This window comes from Theropithecus gelada, chromosome 8 (assembly GCF_003255815.1).
Source record: "Theropithecus gelada isolate Dixy chromosome 8, Tgel_1.0, whole genome shotgun sequence".
NCBI lineage: Eukaryota > Metazoa > Chordata > Mammalia > Primates > Cercopithecidae > Theropithecus > Theropithecus gelada.
Genome location: NC_037676.1, coordinates 72,451,460 through 72,472,370, shown reverse-complemented (window position 1 = coordinate 72,472,370; position 20,911 = coordinate 72,451,460). Strand labels below are relative to the sequence as shown.

The 20,911-nt window shown below is 38.0% G+C and overlaps 1 protein-coding gene across 6 annotated transcripts in view; it reads left to right on the top strand.

The window, feature by feature from the left end:
- NCOA2 (nuclear receptor coactivator 2) overlaps positions 1–20,911 on the top strand; it is a 300,138-nt gene that overhangs the window by 186,475 nt on the left and 92,752 nt on the right. For all 6 annotated transcript variants that reach the window (XM_025393922.1, XM_025393923.1, XM_025393919.1 and 3 more), the window contains exons 3-4: positions 7,954–8,058; positions 10,654–10,826. In XM_025393922.1, the coding sequence (XP_025249707.1) occupies positions 7,973–8,058; positions 10,654–10,826 (259 nt within the window). In that variant the 5' untranslated portion in view covers positions 7,954–7,972. The remainder of the gene's footprint in view (positions 1–7,953; positions 8,059–10,653; positions 10,827–20,911) is intronic.

The following is a 20,911-nucleotide window of genomic DNA, read 5'->3' as shown; positions in this document are numbered from 1 at the left end:
GTGAGTTTGAAAAGATACATTTGTTTCTGGAAAACTGAGACTCAAAGTGAAATGAACAAACGTTGCTGCCAAATGGGTGTATAGGACACATAACACATGTCTAATACACTGGGAAAAAAATCATACAAATCTGTACCTTATAAGCACTTTTAAGAAATCTAAGTGTCTATAAGTTCTAGGTCTGTTTTGAATAAACAGAAATTGGAGAGTAGAGACTGGTTTTATTGTTCACTATTTATATGATAAATTATAGGTGTGATTTTTGCAAGAAAAGCACTGTGAAACACCAATGGAGACTGAGAGTCAAAGTTACATTTGTGTTTAAAGTTAAAAGGAAATTATTAAAGTGGTATGTATCATTTTTACAATTACCCTTCATAACTGACTTTTAAAATTAACCAGTTACCATTTCTGAAACAGAAGAAAGAAGGTTTTTACTGTTTTGAGTGAAACTGAGCGTTATTGGTATGCCAGATAAAATGTCCAGTTGGTGTCTTACTAACTTCATAATAAATTCAATAATAACAAAAATATTTGCTTATCTTCGGGGAATAATTGTGCATGAGCTGAGCATGATATCTTTTCTGCGCTGGAATGTGAGCTGCAGGAGGACAGGGATTGTTAGCTGTTTTGTCATGACTTTCTCTCCAGTGTCTGCAGCAGTGCCTGGAGCATTAGTTATTTATTGAATAAAGGGATACATGATTCTAACATACACACTGTTTAACAGAAAGAAGTGTTTTACATTTCACAGTGATACTGTTTTTAAGAAAAAGAAAAGGGCTTTCAAATTACGTAGTCACTGTTTACTAAGTTAAAATATACTGCTTCCTATAATATACACTAGTTTATAAATTTCTCTCTTCAGTGAAAGTGTCAAAGTATAGGAACCTTTAATGCCCACATTACAGTGGTTAAGAATTGAGGAACTGTTTGGATTCATGAGCTCCAAGATTTCCTGTGTGGCCTTTTTCAAGTTACTTTATTTCTCTTGTACCTCAATTTCCTCATCTATACAATGGTGATAATCAGGCTGTTACAGGAACTGAAGGAGTGCATACAGGTAAAGTACGTAGAAAATGCCAACCAATGTGGAAACACTCCATAGATGATGGTTATTATCATTACACCTGTGATCTGTGTGACTTAGGCAAATTACTGGAAACAGGTTAGAGAGGTTATATAATCTATAAGATGTATATATACATATCAAATTGTGGTTTTTAAGCAAGGAAATATGTGCAAAGTAACCTAACTCATAGTAAGTCTTCGATAAATGTTAGCAAAAAACCTAAACAACATATTATGCTATGAGAGAGAACTCTCATTTATTTAAGAACTGTTGACAACTCAAATGATTAAAAAAACACTATTTGTATAGGTACAGACTGTCTTGCCCTTGCCAGTTAACTTTCTCATGAATTGGAAAGTCATTTTTTAAATCTCATAACAAAATTTAAAATGGGTTTCAGAATAAAGAAAGATAATTGAATTTTAGTCTGGACAAGTTATGAAACTCAAGCACAAGCACTACATTGTAGTCCTTGGTTTGATGACTTCTTTCCAGAATGCTAAGCCTTTGGTGAAAACTGGTTTTCAGAATAATAAAAAGACACTGAGTACACTCTTCTTGAGGGGGAGAGAAAATGCTTACATTATGCAAGGAATGCAGCTTCTTCCTGCGATGTTTTCTCATCTGAGGCCTTATTAAAACCTAGTCTTGCTATTCCTGGCCATATTCGCACCAGCTGATGTCGATATATAAGCAGTCCAGTGACAGGCTATGTTAAGGAACTTGGCCTATGAGAATTCAGAAAGTAGAAACCATCATATGCCACTGATGTCAGACTAGACATTTTCCCCCATGTTGGTAATGATAGTTTAGAACAGCTCCCTGCTACTTACGTATTCTGCCCTGAATTTTGCTAAGATAAGACTTTTAAGGAGGTTTTCCCCTTCTTTAGGAGAGATGCAGATGATGGATATGTTACAGCAAAATATTTGTGTAACCAGTGAACATGAATGTAGCCATTTATTTGATTATTGCAGCATGTGTTAAAGAGCTGCTGCTGCCCGTTTGCAGCCTAATGTGTTTATTACAGTCTTCCCAATGGCATCTTGAAGTGTCTTTCAGCTAAAAAATTCATGAGTATTATTGGCTTTCAGTCAGAAAATGGAATATGTCTTCTAGTTACTATCTAATATACCACTTTAAGGCCATTATACAAAAGTAATCTAAGAGCAGACGATACTGAGAGGAAGAAATTTTTAGCTTAAACATTTGTTTATACACTGTTATTACTGTTCCTGGACTAAGACACAGCATAAGAGAAGGTAGGTGCTAAAACCATTTTACCTAGACACTAGTTGTAGTTGTAGGATATGTTGCTCTCTTTAATCCTCTACCTAATGATAAATGGCTAGTGTTTTAGTATTGAAAAATCATATCCTAATAATAGTGGTTTGTGTCTATCTTACTGTTATTTTAAAAAGGCAAATGTACAGTAAACTGATCTAAACTAGTAAAGTTGAAAACTTATTTGAAAACAAATTTTAGATTTTTCTGGATTTATTTGAAGTAAGTCCTCTAAATCTTGGTAACTTAACTGTTGTTACTATATGAATTAATGTAAAGTTTTATGAGTCTGTACATTAATCTGTAGATACAGATTATAGTATGTGAGGCAGATTAAAATTTTACTGTATGAAAACCAAGAAGCGCTACAGTGTTATGTAAAGATGAAATTAAAAGAGACCTTATGATCTAGTAAAAAAGAGTAATGACACTTGGGTGGAAATAATACATAATTTTACTAAGTAAAAATTTTAAAAATATTGTGTCATGTCCTCTATCACTGTTAAATGCATTACTAGTTTGCCAATGGGGAGCAAAGTTTGATTTTCTATGTGCTGTCATCCTAGCATTTAGTAAATCCACATAGTTCTACTTCTGTTTTATTTGTCTGTGTGATGATTCTTTGTATGAATCAACAGTGTATCCCTGAGTAGTCTGTATATTTCCTGCATAGAATATTTATTCAACTGTTGCCAGAAATTGGGATCTTGCCAAAATAATGTCTGCTTTGGGTAATTTCGACCAATTAACCCTATTTGAAAAGAGATCTTTCCCCTCCTCTAGCAATTGGATGTCTTCTGTATCATCTTACTGACTTCCCAAGTTTGGCTTACTTTCTGTTCTACCTTTCTCAGGCATCTACAGCCAAGGAGCACATTTTGTTTATTGAAGCATTAGATACTATGTTTTTTAGACTTATCAGAGCGTGGCCCAGAAATCTTGCTTTTATGCTTATAAGGGGATCGCTCTTGGAACACAGTATACTTTGAAGGAAAAACTGTTGCCAGTTTAGAATGAGCAAATGTTTTCATTTGTGGGAAAGCAATAGTGGATACAGCTTTAGCTATTGAGGTGGAATTCTGAGAAACAGTGGGCTCTAAAAGATTGTCCTTTTGTTGTTTAGTTTAATAGAAATGGAAGGGTATTTAAGTGAGGTTTTATATATACTTTTAATATTGCTTGAGCATTTCTTGGTTTTAAAAGTTTGTAAAAGATTAGATTACATGTTACACAATTTCATATGTCTATTGTAAAGAGAGTTCAGAAGGAACCTCGGAAGTCTCTCTCTAAGTCTTTCTGTTCTCATAACGAGAGCTAGATGATTTATCAGGCGGGTCCTCTTCAGGTAGACATTCATAAGAGAAGTTTTCCAGTAGCTCTTTCTATGTCGTTTCTAACTTGGGAAATTTCAGAGAGGGCCTAACTTTAAGAACAGTTATTGGAGCTAGCAATTGGGATAGATGTTCGATCACTTTATTATGTTTGGTGTTCAGCAGCAGTAGTATCCTTATTCTTTAACTGAATATGTTCTGTATATAATGCATCTGGCAGTTTTACAAGCCTTGTTTGGAAGATAGCCTGTCCTGATAAAAGATAAAATGCATATTATCGTTTACATAAATTATGGATGATTAACAAGCTTTAATGGTATGAGACTGTGTGGAGAGCAAAGCTTTGTTAACTTGTAAGTTATATTGGTGAATCCCGTGAAAGAGTACATTTTTGAGTTGTGTTGAGGTTTAACATTTTATTTTGCTTTCTGTCATTATGCTAAGGATTCAGCTGGTTTTGTTTACCCCTCCCAGAATATTGTTACTTTTTAGAGATAAAAGTTACTAATCATAAGGCTGTAACTCTTCCCTACTGTCTAGCTCATCCAAGTTGATATCAAGGGATGTAAGGGAGGATGTATGGTCACTGTGAAAGCAGGGCTATTGTGTAGTTACAGATAACAAGAATGGATGATTTGAAACTTTTTTTCAGCCTTGTCCTTTTACAACCCCCAACATCTGGTAGAAACTGGTTTGCTCTCAATGACTGTAATTACCATCAAATACAGCCTGAGAGTTTACTTGTGTCATTTTCAGTTTTTGTGATTTACATTAAACAGTTTCAGCATTGAGAGTGAGATGCTTAAGAATTTTAATTTCATGTGAGTGTGCAGCAATTATAAGAAACTATTAATTTAGGGCTGGTTACCAAATGAAATTTTAGAACCTTCAGTGCTGCCCTTTAGTATTTTCCATCTCCTGCCTTTACTCTGGAAATGAATTTTTTTAACTTCAATCTACAAAAGTGCATCAAAATTCCTCTGTCCATATCGTTTATTTTAGATATTTCTCTATGAGTGAATATACACTAGAATGTACATTTATATAGAAAAAGTAATTTATATAACCTAGAAGAAAGTCATTTTTATAACTTATGTATCTCTCTCTGATTTTTATTTGCATCACTTCTGCGTTGCCCAGTATTTTGAGTGGGGGAGAAATGAACTCACCTGGCCCCACCTCTTGTTCCAGTGTGAAATACTGACACTTGCTGCCAGCCCAGCCTCCTCACACAGGGCATCAGAAATATCAGACAGTCCTCTAGGTTAGAGCACCTCATTCATGAGGTTCTCTATTATTTATTTGACTCTCCCACTAAAACACAGGGCATAAATTTATGTGTCTGCTCTAGGATTGCAGCTGCCTGTCACCCCCCGTCCTCCTGCTCCCTTTCCTGTGTCAGTGTTACATTCTCTCCCCGGTTTTGGTCTCAGGTCTGTCTCCTTTTTGTTTTTATGGGTGATTTGCAATGATTTAGACAGGGCACCCCTGCGTGTTGGCACTTCCTGGAGGTTACCAGGAGGCAGCCATCCTTCCTTGGCTTAGCCAGGCATTCCCGACTCCACCTCACTTTTCCCTTGGTGGTGGAAAGGTTGGTAGGAGGTGTGCACTGGGGCACATAGCCTAGGAATAGTGCTCTGAGAAGAGGATATGTGCATTAGACACAAAAATATAAGGAAGCAATTATGTTCATCAACCCGAAAGTTGCAGATTTTGAGGAAATGTGTTTAAGATACCACTACATAATATAAAGGGAAAACTTGGCATTTAAATAACTTACTTCAAGGGTAAATTATATTTTCAATCTACAAATAGAGTGGTTTTTAAGCCAACCTTGAGTAGGTACAAGCAAATTATAAACAGTCTGCTCAAATGATTTTACTATACTTAGACTAGAAAATGGCTCCTTATCTCCCTCCCTCTGGTCCCTATGTCCCAGTGCTGTCCCTCATGTGTTGCAGTTGTTTGTGTATGTATTTCAGAATATTCACAGGTAAATGATGCAGATAATGTTAAATCATCCTCAAACTGGGTGTATATGACTTTAGGTAAAACAGTCATTTCCTTTAATTGTCTATTGAAAGCTTTCTGATCTTTCTGATAATACTATACTTTTTAGCAATACTTTTGGAGGGGGGGAATAGCCATTTTAACAGCAAAACTTGCCACCTATACCTACTGTATAGGGTATTTTGCTATGTTGTATATTGAAGGCTATATTTTAATGATAGAAACTTTCTTAAGTTTGTATGACTTCTAGAAAGCTGCTTTGAGAGTGAAAATCTCCTGGGTCATTTGTTGAAAGCTTACTTAGACTGGATGTGTAATATTTTTTCTTACATCTCATGATTGAAACCATGAGAATTGTGGTTCAGAGAGAAGTACTGAAAGTGAATGTCTATAAGGTATCATTTGAGAAGGATTCTGGAATTTAGGGTTTTGTTGTTGTTATAGAGATGGGATCTTGCTGTGTTGCTCAGGCTGGTCTCCAACTCCTGGTCTCAAGTGAGCCTCACATAGCTAAAAGTGGTGAAGCTTGGACATGAATACTGGCCCTTAACTTCTCTGCTATCCTGCCTCTCATAGTCTGCTTCTTTCATAGTAAATAAATACAGATTATACTTATTATCAGGCCAAAATTGTGACCACAGTGTGGGACATAGGGACTTGGTTGTATTGCTCCAACCAGCAAGAAGCTTGGGTGTCAGCTTTGAGAATTATTCCCTTCTGTGTTACCTCTTAAATCAACTGTGTACCATTGGTGCAGCCTCCCTAAATGGATACAATATTTCTTCATTCTGCTTGAATATGGCTCTTTAAAAAAAAAAAAACTAACTCCACTGCGCTGTTGTATCAGAAGTGGCCAGAAGAAATTAGTGTAGTACAGCTGAGACTGGGCAGCCCAGATTACAGGGAAGAAGCGGCCTAGCGGTTTGACTGGTATGTATTATGTTCCTTAGCCCTCCTTGCGCTTTGTCCTTACTCTTGATTGTCCTCTGTCATCTTCCTTAAGTTCTCTGTCTTCTAGTGCACTTGGCCTTCCCTTTGAATTTTTTTTTTCTTCTTCTATCCAGAAAAGAAAAGAAGCCACTACAAAAAGTAAAGGAGGGCAAAGACGAAGTCTGGGGGCCAGAAGGAAGGGGAAGTAGCATAGAATAGGAGCTCTAGGAAAGACTTGAAATGCAGATTTCAACTTGTCCTGCTGCATTGTTTTTTCTTTTGGTAAGCAGTTATTGAACACCTCGAGTAGCAGTCTTTTATGGTTTCCTCACAGTCTTTGTAAGTCTCTTTGTTCAGCTCTTTTAGTACTTAAACCTCTGTCACTGGCTTGTTCTTGCTTACCTAAATAGTATTTTGATTGTGTTAGTGATGACGAGCACACTGATTTTCTTATATGTTTTTTTATTTTCTTACCGAGAGGAATTCAGCAAGCAGGAGCTGATCATGGTCCTTCCCACTTGGGGTCAGTAAAGTTCACCTGACTTTTGGGGCACATCTTAAGACCTTTGGCGATAGCAGCCAGAACCAACTGAGGGAAGGAAAGTTTGGAGGCGGCAGGATGTGAGAGAGGAAGCAACCATGCTATGTGCAGGGAGGCGAGCTGCCACGGAGAGAGGGCACCGAGGGAGGAGCAACCAGGCAGCTACTGCAGGAGAGCCGGGCACAGGAGCTTCTCGAGGGGCCAGCAAGATCCCCCACTAGGGGGCATTGATTAAGAGGCCTTGTGCAGAGGAACTCGGGGCTACAGGGGTGTCAGATCTACCTAGTTAAATTTGAAAACCTTCAATTTCATGTCCTGGCATTGGCTCTTCCCTGGGCTGTCTGTCATGGGTGAGCTATTGCAGCACAAACTTCACATTGGCTAACCCAAAACAGAGACTGGGAGGAGCCCCTTACAACACCTGTAGTTTCCACACGGTGCAAGACCACTCTTGAAACTGGAGGCTGGCAGCCCAAACCCAGAGCTGGTAGATTGTAGTTCATAGTGCTGTTGAAATACAACTCCTGTTTAAAGAGTTTGGGCCCAATGAGGTAGGCTTGTTTGTTTCTTAAATGTTAACCTTTACATTTGCTTAATCTTAAAAGATTTTTTAAAAGAGACAGCTTGTATATTAGAAATTATACATGCACATAAAACAATGTGTTAATTACTGGTGTCAAATTTCTGATTGGAGTCGAAGTTCTTTTATTGTTGGTAAAATGATCAGACACTTCATCATCAGTTCTCTTCATTTTTTTCTTCCTCTTCTCTGTTTTCTGTTTTAGTTGCTGATATGTGTTCAAGATGAGTGGGATGGGAGAAAATACCTCTGACCCCTCCAGGGCAGAGACAAGAAAGCGCAAGGAATGTCCTGACCAACTTGGACCCAGGTTAGATTCTTGCTGAGAAAAGGAATCAGTATTGTCTATTAAAGCCACAGGAGTGCTTCTTTGTTATTTTAGCATTGATTTTACTCCTGATTCAAATATTGTGTTGGTTTTTCTCTTTAACAATTAAATCTTTGAATATATACTTACTTACATTTTGAATATGCAAATCAGTTACAGATTGTATTCTTTACAAAAAGAGGAAAGCTGTAAACTTCTGATATCTTTTGACTCTTAGAGTCAATTTATTTAATAATTCTGAGTTTTTCACACCTTTTCTGTTAGATTACACAGCATTATAACAAGAAGATCCTATAGTAAAAAGATGTGCTGTTAATTTTATAATGGGTTTTATTTTTTGTTGTTTTATTTTTAATGACATAAAATGTTAAACCCATGTACTTCTGAGTTGAGAACAAAGAATGTGACTCTTTAGTGAATAAAACAAACAATTTTAAAGCAAATTTCATCTCATATATTATGGGTGGAAGTGTGAATTGCTATAATGCCCATGTAGGGTAGTTTGGCACTATCAAAATTATAAATGCATATCCTGTTTGAACTAGCCATTCCACTTTTAGGAACTTTCCTATTACATACTTTCATACTTGCAAAATGATGTGTATATGAGGTTACTGAAATTGCAAAAGATTCGGAAAAACCTAAATGTCTATTAAACAGTGTGGTACATCTAGAACCTGGAACACAGTGCAGCTGGGATAAAGATGAGGACGCTCTTTATGGGTTAATATGAAAAAAAAATCTCTTAAGAATATTGTTACAGATGAAAAGCAAGGTTTAGAAAATGTTTATGGAATACTACCATTAGTATAAACAAGGAAGAAAAAAATAATCTGTATTGTTTTAGGATAATCAAGAAACAGTAATTGTTGCTACCTGTTTCGGTGGATGAGAACAAGGCAAATAATTCTCATCAAAAGTAGAAGAGAGACTTTTCACTTTTTCGATGTTTTAAATCATGTAAATAATTTTAAGAATTAAATAAAAACAACATCTTCTACCTAATGGACAATAAAAACATCAGACATGAAATAGTAGGGAAGAGGGCTAGGAAAAGTCATCAAGAGAGGCAGAGCAGGAGAAAGGGCAAAACACCAATATTTTATATTCCCTTTTCCCCTTCTAGTTGCCAAGCAAAACATCAAGCCCATTAAATCTCCACTCTCCACATCCCAGCCCCCAGCTCTTCTAGGTTCCCTAGTACTTGCTGGTAAACCACAAACTTCTGTCTGTCAGACTGCCTTTAATAGTCAGTACCCTACCTGGGGAGGCAGTGGGAGAAAATGGGAACTGTTCCAGCTGTGGGCTTTAGTGGCGGGTCTCTGAGCCCTCCCTCTGGGGTGCTGAGGGGTCTTTTAAACACAGCTCCCCTTTCTCACCTATTTGTCATTTATTTCTTACCTTGTGTGAGGGTGGGAGGGCATGAGTGGAGGGGGCCAGAATGGGAACTGGGCTATTCTAAGTATTCCAGCCACTCTTTCCCTTTTGCTGTAAGAACGGAAGCTACGGGTAAAAATGAGACTTAGTAAAAAACACAAATTCTGAATTACTGTGCCAGTAATTCGTGGGGTGATCCTGGACAAATTGTGTAAACACTATAAAATAGAGACATTGTATTATATTATGTATTACTTCATGAAAATCAAACATATTTAGAGATGAATATATGAAAGTCTATTGTGAATCCAGAAATTTTTAAATTAATATTATATACAAATAATTATATATAAAAATACAGAAAGCTGCTACATTAAGCAACTTGCTTTTCTTCCTTGTTGTACTGTTTGAATGTCATTTAATGGGCCCCCCTTTGCACTTGAGAAAATAATTGTATGCTGTTATTATGAAAAGGAACTTTTGAGTTTACTATTTTGTCACATTCTAATGAGAAGATTTTGCCTCTTTCGATATTTTTCCATTCCATTACCTTTTTAAACTTTAGTTGAAATTGGACTGTTTGTTTATATTTTGCATGTCATTCAGCTTGGACGGTTAACATATTTCCTGGCTCAGTTTCGCTTTTGTTTCTAGCTGTGTTGTGACTTTTTGCATTACCTAAAAAGGCTGTTTGGTTTGCTTACTAACATTCTGAAGAAGTCTATAAAATTATAAATATCTGGTTTTATTTTTTATGTTTTACCAAAAATTATCGAAATTTATTCCTATTATAACTGGATTAACTTCTCTCCTTTTACTAATCTTAAATAAAATTTAAAATATAACCTCCTTTACCTTTTTGAAACATTATTTTATTTGTCAATTAATTTGATGCCCACTTGTTTCAAGTACTGCACTAAGCACAGTGGTGAGCACAGTCCTGGTCACGGTGAAGCGGACAGTCCAGTGGGAGATGCCAAACACATTGAACAGATAGTTTCATTACAAACTGGGCTTAGGTTGATTTTTTTTTTTAAAACATGGAACACTTTTGGAAAATTGTCCCCCCCAAGGTATTTCTGCATTGATATAGGTAACTTTTGTTTGCTATCTTTGTATTAAACTTGTTTAACACATTCATTTTTTTCACAATAGCTCTTTTTCAAATACATCATAAAAAAATGTGTTTCTTCTTTTAAGCCCCAAAAGGAACACTGAAAAACGTAATCGTGAACAGGAAAATAAATATATAGAAGAACTTGCAGAGCTGATTTTTGCAAATTTTAATGATATAGACAACTTTAACTTCAAACCTGACAAATGTGCAATCTTAAAAGAAACTGTGAAGCAAATTCGTCAGATCAAAGAACAAGGTAAGAGGACTGAATTTGTATTTTGAAGAGTTGAATTGGTTTCTGTTTTTCCCTGTGTGAGAAGTCCCTTCAGAGTCCCTTTAATCCATTTCTTGTGCTTAAATTATTGATGAGGAAATGATGTCACAGTGTAAGATGAATGCAAGTATCACTTGCAGTGGTTTATAAATAGGCTTTGTATAAAATTCAGCCATTCCCTAAAGACAGAGGAGACTGAGGTGAGTCAGGGTGATGGAACTTTTCATCTAGTAAACTCAATTAGGTGCCCACAATTCTTCACCCCACACCGTGGCATTTTCAAGGCATACACAGCAAGTGACCGTCAAAAGTTGCAAGTAGGAGCCAGTTTGGGATGTAAACCAGAAGTAAGGAAGTGAAGCACCTCCTGTTTCAGCTAGTCAGCGTATTTGATTAGTCTGAGACTCAACTGGCCACGCCACTAGATTAGAATTTCATATCCTGAATGACAAGAGATTTGAAAGGCTCTAACCTCCAGTAAGAAATCCATCTGTGAATTCAAAACACAGAACGTGACAGTTCTCTTCCTATGGTTTTATTTTTTTCTGAGATCATTTTATGATTATTTTCTTTGATATTTTTGCCTACAGAAAAATATTAAGAAAATAATGTTTTTAAGAATACATTTGACTTTGTGGTGCCAAAAATAAATCTTTATGCGGCATGTATGAACAATATCTTGGTGCCCAGGGCCAATACATGCTCTTCAAGTATCTGCGTACTGCTTTCCTTCAGGCCTGGGGAGATTATTATCTTTTGTAATCTGGTGTTTTTTTGAGACAGAGTCTCACTCTGTCGCCCAGGCTAGAGTACAGTGGTGTGATCCTCAGCTCACTGCAACCTCTGCCTCCTGGGTTCAAGCGATTCTCCTGCCTCAGCCTCCCGAGTAGCTGGGATTACAGGTGCCTGCCACCATGCCCTGCTAATTTTTTAGTATTTTTAGTAAAAACAGGGTTTCACCATGTTTGCCAGGCTGGCCTCGAACTCCTGACCTCAAGCAACCCTCCTGCCTTGGCCTCCCAAAGGTTTGGGATTACAGGCGTGAGCCACTGCGCCTGACCTGTAATCTGTTTTTGAGTGTATCCTCTTAAGAGTTCAAATTTTTAAAATCTGCCTTTTATATAATATTCAAAAAAGACATATTTTATTAAAATAATTTGTCTTTGTCTTTATAATATATGAGTCTGAAACTAACTGCTCTTATCTGTCACAAAATCCTAGCTACCTATTAGCATATTGTCTTAGCGTTTTCCATTTTCATACATATATTGTTGAGCTAAATTCTGTATAATTACAAGTATAGTTCTGTCTTCTAAAAACATAAAAATATACATATAGCATCCACAACACAGTTTCTAACACCAGCCCTCTCTGCAAATCAGTCTTTATTTCCTGATTTCTCCATGACATTTAACATCCAGTAGACCAGTGCCCATTTCAGTCCCCTTCATCACTCATCTTTCTTTTCCCTTTGGGGTTCACTAGTTATCAAAAACTCAGTTTAAACCTCAATTTTGTATCTTCATATTTTGGTTTCTGCAAAGGGATAAAATAATATTCCTAGAACTCTTAGGAGAAATAATTGGTTAAAGTTATTAACCAGTGCCTTGAAGTACTGTGTTTCTAGTTGCTGGTATAATTACAGTAAAGAAATCATTAAGCTTCTTGTTTTAGGTTTCTAAGGATTATGAATGATTCAGTTTTGAGAACACTGCATGTTTAGGTAGTACTTCTACATTTCAAAACAATTATATATATAAACCACAATGAAGGTCTTGCACAAGTTTTTAAAGTTTGCAAAACCTTGGTAATTCCCCCTTCAAACCATAAAACACGTTCAGATGTGTCATGCTGGGACTGCGCCATACCTTAACCATAGTTTTAATCATAAGGCTGCATACCACAACCACCCAAGAAGCAGCAATAAACACCCTGTCACGTCTTATTCTTCTAAGAATGTTCCTGCTAATTTGAAAAGCAGCATGTTTTTGTAAAGGGAAGCAAAACTTAAATGCTGAATGAAAATATGAAAAGCAGAAATGTACTTTTAAGTTCTCAACTACTCTGATATTTTCCAAATAGTCTTTGTTTAATAATTTGTTTTTTAAAAAGAGCAGAATTGAATCAGACAGGAGCTAGGTATGAATCCTGGTCCACTTAGGAGCTTTTTGAACCTGGGCATATTATCTTATCTCTGAGACTCAGTTGCCTCATATAGAGTTTAGTGCTAACAACACCTAGGTCACATAGCTGTAGAAGATACTATGAACCATGTAAATTCAGTAAACACCTGTCATAGTAAACATTCAGTAGTTAGTTTTCATTCCTACTTAAGCAGAAAGGGGCCATTTTTTCTTTTCTTTTCTTTTTTTTTGAGATGGAGTCTCACTCTGTTGCCCAGGCTGGAATGCAGTGGCACGATCTCAGCTTACTGCAACCTCCACCTCCCGGGTTCAAGCAATTCTCCTGCCTCAGCCTCCCGAGTAGGTGGGATTACAGGCATGCACCACCACGGCCGGCTAATTTTTGTATTTTTAGTAGAGATGGGGTTTCACCATGTTGGCCAGGCTGGTCTCGAACTCCTGACCTCATGATCCGCCCGCCTCGGCCTCCCAAAGTGCTGGGATTACAGGGGTGAGCCACTGTGCCCAGCCTATCTGTAGGAAGTAAAAAATTTTTCTGGTGCCAGAAAATCTGTGCAGCCCTTGCGTACCACTCCATCAGCAGCTCTATTTGGACCAGTTTGAATTTTCTCAGCATCTGGCAGCCAGTAAGAATAACACGTAAGTCAGGCCAAAGCCTTTCTCTCTAACTCTGTGTCTTCCCCAACCCCAACTGATCCCCCGACCAATCAGCATAAATAAAATCCAACTACCATCTTTACACCATTATCCAGACTTAATTTGTATTTCAGTCATAGTTGTCAGCATGAATAAAATGCATTTGGGAGCCTGGGAGAACAGGCCTGTAGACACATGCAATAAACCTGCGTATTTATCCTAGAGAAGTTAAACTGGGTTGCATGAGGGGCCATACTAAAGAATACACAATGAGGAAAGCTGGGCTCATCTTTATGGAACCCTGCTCCAGTGTCAGAAGCTATGGCGTGTCAGCCAGGCATGGAGGGCTCTTTCCCTCAAGTCTGTGCTCTTGTCAGTTACTCCTCAACTTTTATATGCTTTATAAATAAAGGGAGAGAAGAAAAAGATTTTTAAATGGCCTAAAGGATGGAAATTTGGAGGGGAAATTACCAGCTAGTTAAATTAATAAGCATTCTGTTGTACGTGGCACTTTATGAGACCCATGTTTCATAAATGCTAGCCCTCCAAGAGCATTACCTGTGGAATGGACTTTGTAGAAACAGAGCAAGTACACACAAGAGTTTGATGCTAATAGTGTGACTGCCATCAAATAGAAAATTCCATACATGTTGGTGGGGTTTTTTTGGCCCACATTCATAATCCTTAGTTATTAGCTAGGTTAGTTACTTAGTAATTAAGTTAGATCTTCTATTCGCTAAATAATCTTGGAGAATTTTTAATACTAAGACTAAATAGTTCTTATTGTGTGTCAGGCAGTTTTTAAAGTGCCCAGATTTGATAACCTATTTAGTACTCAAAACAAACCATGGAATAGGTGCATTTTTTCCCCCTTGGCAGGAGTGGAACCTGAGACACAGAGTGGTTAAGTAGCCTGGCAAAGTCACACAGCCATTAAGCGAAGGAATAGGGCAGTCTGGGTCTGGAATCTGCACCGTCATCGCAGCTTTCTGATACTAAACTAGGATACTTCTTTATATTTGGTATGATGGTCATAAACGTTTAGAACTTCTGTCTTCCATAACTTAGAAACAGGAGTCATGGAAACAGATAGCAAATAACCATTTTTCCTAACTGAGAGGCTAATATTGCTTCTATTCCACAGAAAAATAGTAAGCACAGGCGTACGTCAGAGATACCACAGGTTCAGTTCCAGACCCGCACCATAAAGCGAATATAAAATAAAAGAAGTGACATGAATTTTTTGGTTTCCCAGGGTGTATAAAGGTTATACTTCACTATACTGTAGTCTTTCAAGTACACAACGCTATTACTTCTTTTAAAAAGTAATATGTCCTAATTTAAAAATACCTTAATGCTAAAAAGTGCTAACAAGCATATGAGCCTCATCAACAAGTTCTAATCTCTTGCCAGTAGGAGGGTCTTGCTTCAATGTTGATGGCTGCTGACTGATCAGGGTGGGAATTGCTAAAGGCTGGGGTGGCTATAACGATTTTTAAAAATAAGATAACAATGAAATTTGCCACACTGATGGACTCTTACTTTCATGAAAGATTTCTCTGTACCATGCAATGCTGTTTGATGGCATTATACCCACAGTAGAACTTTCAAAATTGGAATCAGTCCTCTCAAACACTGTTCCTGCCTTATCAACTAAGTTTATGGAATATTCTAAATCCTTTGTTGTCATTTCAGCAGTGTTCACAGCATCTTTACCAGGAGTTGATTCCATCTCAAGAAACCATTTTCTTTGCTTATCCACAAAAAGCAACTCCTCGTTTGTTGAAGTTTCATCATGAGATTGCAGCAATTCAGTCACATCTCGGGCTTCACTTCTAATTCCAGTTCTCTTGTTATTTCCACTGCATCTAGAGTTACTTCCTCCACTGAAGTCAGGAATCCCTTCAAGTCATCCATGAGGGTTGGAATCAGCTTCTTCTAAATTCCTGTTCATGTTGATCTTTTGACCTCCTCCCATGAATCATGAATGTTCTTCATGGCATCTAGAATGGTGATTCCTTTCCAGAATGTTTTTCTTTGTACTTTGCCCAGATATATCAGAAGAACCACTGTCTGTGGCAGTACACCTTGAAACACGGCTACAGCATAGATACTATGTTAGCAGACATGAAAACAAATATTTCTGGCCTTGTACATCCTCATCACAGCTCTTGGGTGACTGGGTCCATTGCCAGTGAGCAATAGTATTTTGAAAGGAATCTTTTTCTGAGCAGTACGTCTCAACAATGGGCTTAAAGTAGTCAGTAAACCATACTATAAACAAATGTGCTGACATTCAGGCTTTGTTATTTCAGAGCACAGGCAGAATAGATTTAGCATCATTCTTACGAAGAACCCTAGGATTTTCAGAATGGGAAGTGAACATTTACTTCAACTTAAAGTCACCAGCTGCATCAGCTCCTTAACAGAAGAGTCAGTTTGTCCTTTCGAGCTTTGAAGTGAGGCATTGATTTCTCTCCTCTATGAAAAGTCCTAGATGGCTGCTTCTTCCAATAGAAGGTTTTTTTTGTCTACATTGAAAATCTATTGCTTAGTGTAACCACCTTCATTAATGATCTTAGCCAGATCTTCTGGATAACTTGCTACAGCTTCTCCATCAGCACGTGCTGCTTCACCTTATATTTTTATGTTATGGAGAAAGATTTTTTCCTTAAACCTTATGAACTCGCCTTTGCTAGCTTTAAACTTAACTTTTCTTCTGCATCTTCTCATAAAATTGAAAAGAGTCAGGGCCTTGCTCTGGATTAGGCTCTCATTTAAGGGAATCTTGTGGCTGGCTTGATCTTCTGTCCAGACCACTGAAACTTTGTCCACACCACTGAAACTTTGTCCATATCAGCAAAAAGGCTATTTCACTTTCTTATTTTTATTTTATTTTAAGAGATGGGGTCTCACTGTGGGGCCCAGCCTGGTCTCAAACTCCTAAGCTCAAGAGATCCTCCCACTTGGCCTCCCAAAGTGCTATGATTATAGGCCTGAGTCACCACACTTGGCTGTTTCACTTTTTTATCGTTGATGCATTCACTGAAGTAGCACTATTCATTTTCAATTACTTTTCTTTTCTTGTTGTTGTTGTTGTTGTTGTTTTGAGGCGGAGTCAGGCTCTGTCACCTAGGCTGGAGCGCAGTGGCGCCATCTCAGTTCACTGCAACCTTCACCTCCCGGGCTCAAGCAATTCTTCTGCCTCGGCCCCCCAAGTAACTGGGATTACAGTGCCCACCACCATGCCTGGCTAATTTTTGTATTTTTAGTAGAGATAGGGTTTCACCATGTTGGTCAGGCTGGTTTCAAACTCCTAACCTAAGGTGATCTACCTGCCTTGGCCTCTCAGAGTGCTGGGATTACAGGTGTGAGCCACTGCACCCCACTGATACTGCAATTTTTAATGAAGATAAACTATTTTTCCACTGAACTACATATAATTCATTTTCGCACATTTTCATGTGGCTTAATGGCTTATATTGTTAATGAAATCCTTAAAATTAGTGAGCAGGGATGGAATTTCTATTCTCATTTCCTCCTAGGATCCCCTTATTTTATTTCTTAAGTACACGGAAGTTTTTTGTTTAACAGCTTTCAGATAAAGAAGATTTAAATAATTCAATGTGTTCTAATGCTTTAGGATTTATGATGTGAGTCTATGACCCTAATCATACATCAATACTGTATGTATTGCTTTCATCCAAGAGTAAATATTCATTCAATAAATTTTTTATTGAGTATATACTATATATAAAGCATATGGTTATTTGCCAGGGGGAAATCCAGCAATCAATAAGTACATGATTCTTTTTCTTGGAGCTTTCACTCATTCGGGGGAAAATCAGCTTTCAGACAACTAGCTATGGAACTGTAGGGGACAATGGAAAGGAATGTGATTATTAAAGAAGCTGGCACAGGCTTTTAGGAGGACAATAAACTTGAACTGGGTCTTGCTGTAAAAGTAAGATTTTAATAGGTAAAAAAGTAGGGGCTGGCATGAGGAGAGGCACTCTACACAGAAAATAGAGGAGCCTGAGTGCTCAGTGACTTGCGGGGTATGCCCGGTCAGACTGTAGAATAAGATGTATGGAAGCACTTGGTTGGATTTGAGGCTGTAAAGGGCAGGTCAGAGCTACATAGGAGAGTAGTAAGCCCAGTACAGTAAGCAGTATTGGAATTTGGAGAAAGTACCATTAAATGAGAGACCTCTAACTATCTTCAGCAGAGTTAGCTTGAAGTCATCTACCATTATATCTAGACTCTAGAGATACTCTATACTTGGAATGGGAGGTATTTGGATTTTTTTAAATTCTAAATCTAGAGGGGGAGAGGTGCATAACTAATAAAACAACAAGAAAAAATGAAGTTAAAACATGCTAGAAAACTATAAAATTTCTCATTCATCTATAAGAAGGAATAAATGTTGTTTTATAAATAAGCTTTCATTTAGTTTTATAATTTAAATAGACTTAGAGGGAGCAGGAGGAAATGAAAAGGGGGAATGACAGAGGTGAAAGACAGTGAGAGAGACTCAGAATGACAGAGAGCTGGACAGAGAGAAGAAGATGGAAAGTACACTCGAAAGTACCCATGTGCAAGTTCAAACACTAAGAGAAATTCTTAAATGTAATATCTTAGTTTATAGTTCCTTATGACATTGTCACTAATGACTTAATGCAGAGTCATATTGTGACACTGGGCACATTTGTAGATAAGAGCCCTTGGGCTGAGCCCACTAGCTGCCAGTCCTTACCTTCTGTCCTACTCCCATCCCAGCTTTAGTGAAGAGCGCCCACATGTTTCCTGGCTGCTCAGCCCTCCCCTGTACTTGTCAAAGGGTGGGGGAGGTGAATCAGTATGCTACCTGCTCCTACCATTTTGATTGCTGGGGCATAGAAATAGTATCTGCCATTGTGCCCAGGGGGGTAGTACTGGGCCATTCCTCCACAAGAATCTGCTAAAGGTACTCCTTAAGATCCTCCTTGAGGGAGCCAGGTTGATCATTCGTCCCGACTTCAGTGACTGCTAGCGGAGTCTATGACAGTCCAAAAGAAGAACCTTCACCATAGAAGACTAGTTCCTCTGTGATTTGTCTCCAGTCCTGCCATATTCTCCCTTGCTCCAACCCGCAACCTCCTTGCACTTGCATCTCCTCCCCATGACATACACTGGCTCAGGCTCTCACATTGTGGTTTCCTCCTGGGTCTTCTGTCTGGGAATGCCTCTTCTCTTTTTCCCTCTCAGCTGGTGACATCTGCTAATCTTTAATAGGCCATCAGAATGTAGTATCATAGCTGTTCTGCATTTGTAGTGGATAGTGACAGGGAATCTGGGTGAATGATAATAGAGGGTCCAGTGGCAAGGGGGCTTCACCAAGACCCCAGGTCTGACCAGTTTGGCCTACTACTGTATTCTTGTGGCTCATTTCATCAGTATGTGTACCCAAAGCCCATTACCCTAGACTATTTCTTGTTGCTGACACATACTTGTGCTTTTTTGCTTTTGTGTCATTGTTCGTATTCTTTCCTCCTTATCCAAAATACCGCTTTTCCTGTTTCTGTCTATTCCCATTACATTCCTACTGTTCATTCTTCAAGGCCCATCTCAAACACTGCTTTTTTCACAAAACACTTTCTAATCTCCAAACAAATATGAATTCATCTCCTTTCACATTTCTTGTACTGTCTGCTCTTACTCTGTTTAGTGTTTATTTAGTGTTTTAGGTACTTCACTTTTTCTTCACCCATTGAATGACAGATTTCTTGATGGCAGAGGTTGTGTTGTCTACCTAACTCTCGGACAGCAGTTCTTTTTTTGAGACAAGGTCTCACTCTGTCTTCCAGGCTGGAGTGCAATGGTGCAATCTCTGCTCACTGCAACCTCTGCCTCCCAGGTTCAAGCAATTCTTGTGCCTCAGCCTCCTGAGTAGCTGGGATTATAGGCATGCACCACTACAGGCATGCACCACCACACCTGGCTACTTTTTGTATTTTTAGTAGAGACGGGTTTTTGCCATGTTGCCCAGGCTGGTCTCGAACTCCTGAGCTCAGGTGATCTGCCTGCCTTGGCCTCCCAAAGTGCTGGGATTACAGGCGTGAGCCGCCGCACCCAGCCACCTGCAGCAGTTTTGAATACGATGTTTGTTCTTAGTTTATTTAAAATAAATATTTGTTGGATTTTTCTGATTCCTGGTATTTATTCAGCCTTATGTAATGGTTTTATATCGGGAGAAAATACTGCCCTAAATTTAAGAATATAATATTTGTATTCTACTAATTGAGTGAATACATTCCCCCGTTCTTGCACAAGGATTACAGATTACAACCTCTCTTGTGACAAATATTATTTACAATATTTTTGTTTGCGTCCTGAAAGTACATTAACATCTTTATAAAACAATGGGTGAACTTTTAACTCTCTTAGATTCTGATAATGGTAGCTGGAGCCCTGTTTGTTTTTGTAAGGATGAAGAATCTTCACAGCTTGTCGACTAAAATATATTTTGAAATCCTATTCGCCAGGTATGGTGGCTCATGCCTGTAATCCCAGCACTTTTGGAGCCGAGGTGGGCGGATCACTTGAGGTCAGGAGTTCGAGACCATCCTGGCCAACATGGTGAACCTCCGTCTCTCCTAAAAATACAAAAATTAGCCAGGCGTGGTGGCACACGCCTGTAATCCCAACTACTCAGGAGGCTGAGGCAGGAGAATCGCTTGAACCTGGGAAGCAGAAGTTGTGGTGAGCCAAGATTGCACCACTGCACTCGTGGGAGATAGAGTGAGACCTCGTCTTAAAAAAAAAAAAAAAAAGGAATCCTATGAAAACAAGTATTTTATAATTTTTTATTAGGAACGTTAATTACCATGGAATATTTTCCCTAATGTTTTAAATAGACATATTGTTTTAAACTAGAATTTATAATATAGAAAGCAAATTCACATTTTGTGTTAGTGCTGTGCAGATATTAGATATATTGGTTTTGGAATAACTCATATGTAAGAATTTGCCAGGTACATTTAAATTTCTGTGAGCTGATGTTTACATTTAATTCATTCTTTTAGTTTGAAGAATGATGCCAATTTTTGAGAAATGAATTAAATATTTGTGCTGTGGTAGGGAGAAGAGTTTAAACATAGAAATAAACAAAAGATATAAGAGCACAAATACCACTATTTATTATTGTCATTCACTGGTTAGCTTAGGTTTAAAGTATGTTTTTCTGTTTCTTTCTTTCTTATTTCTTTTTTTTTTTTTAGATGAGGTCTTGCAGTGTTGCCTGGGTTT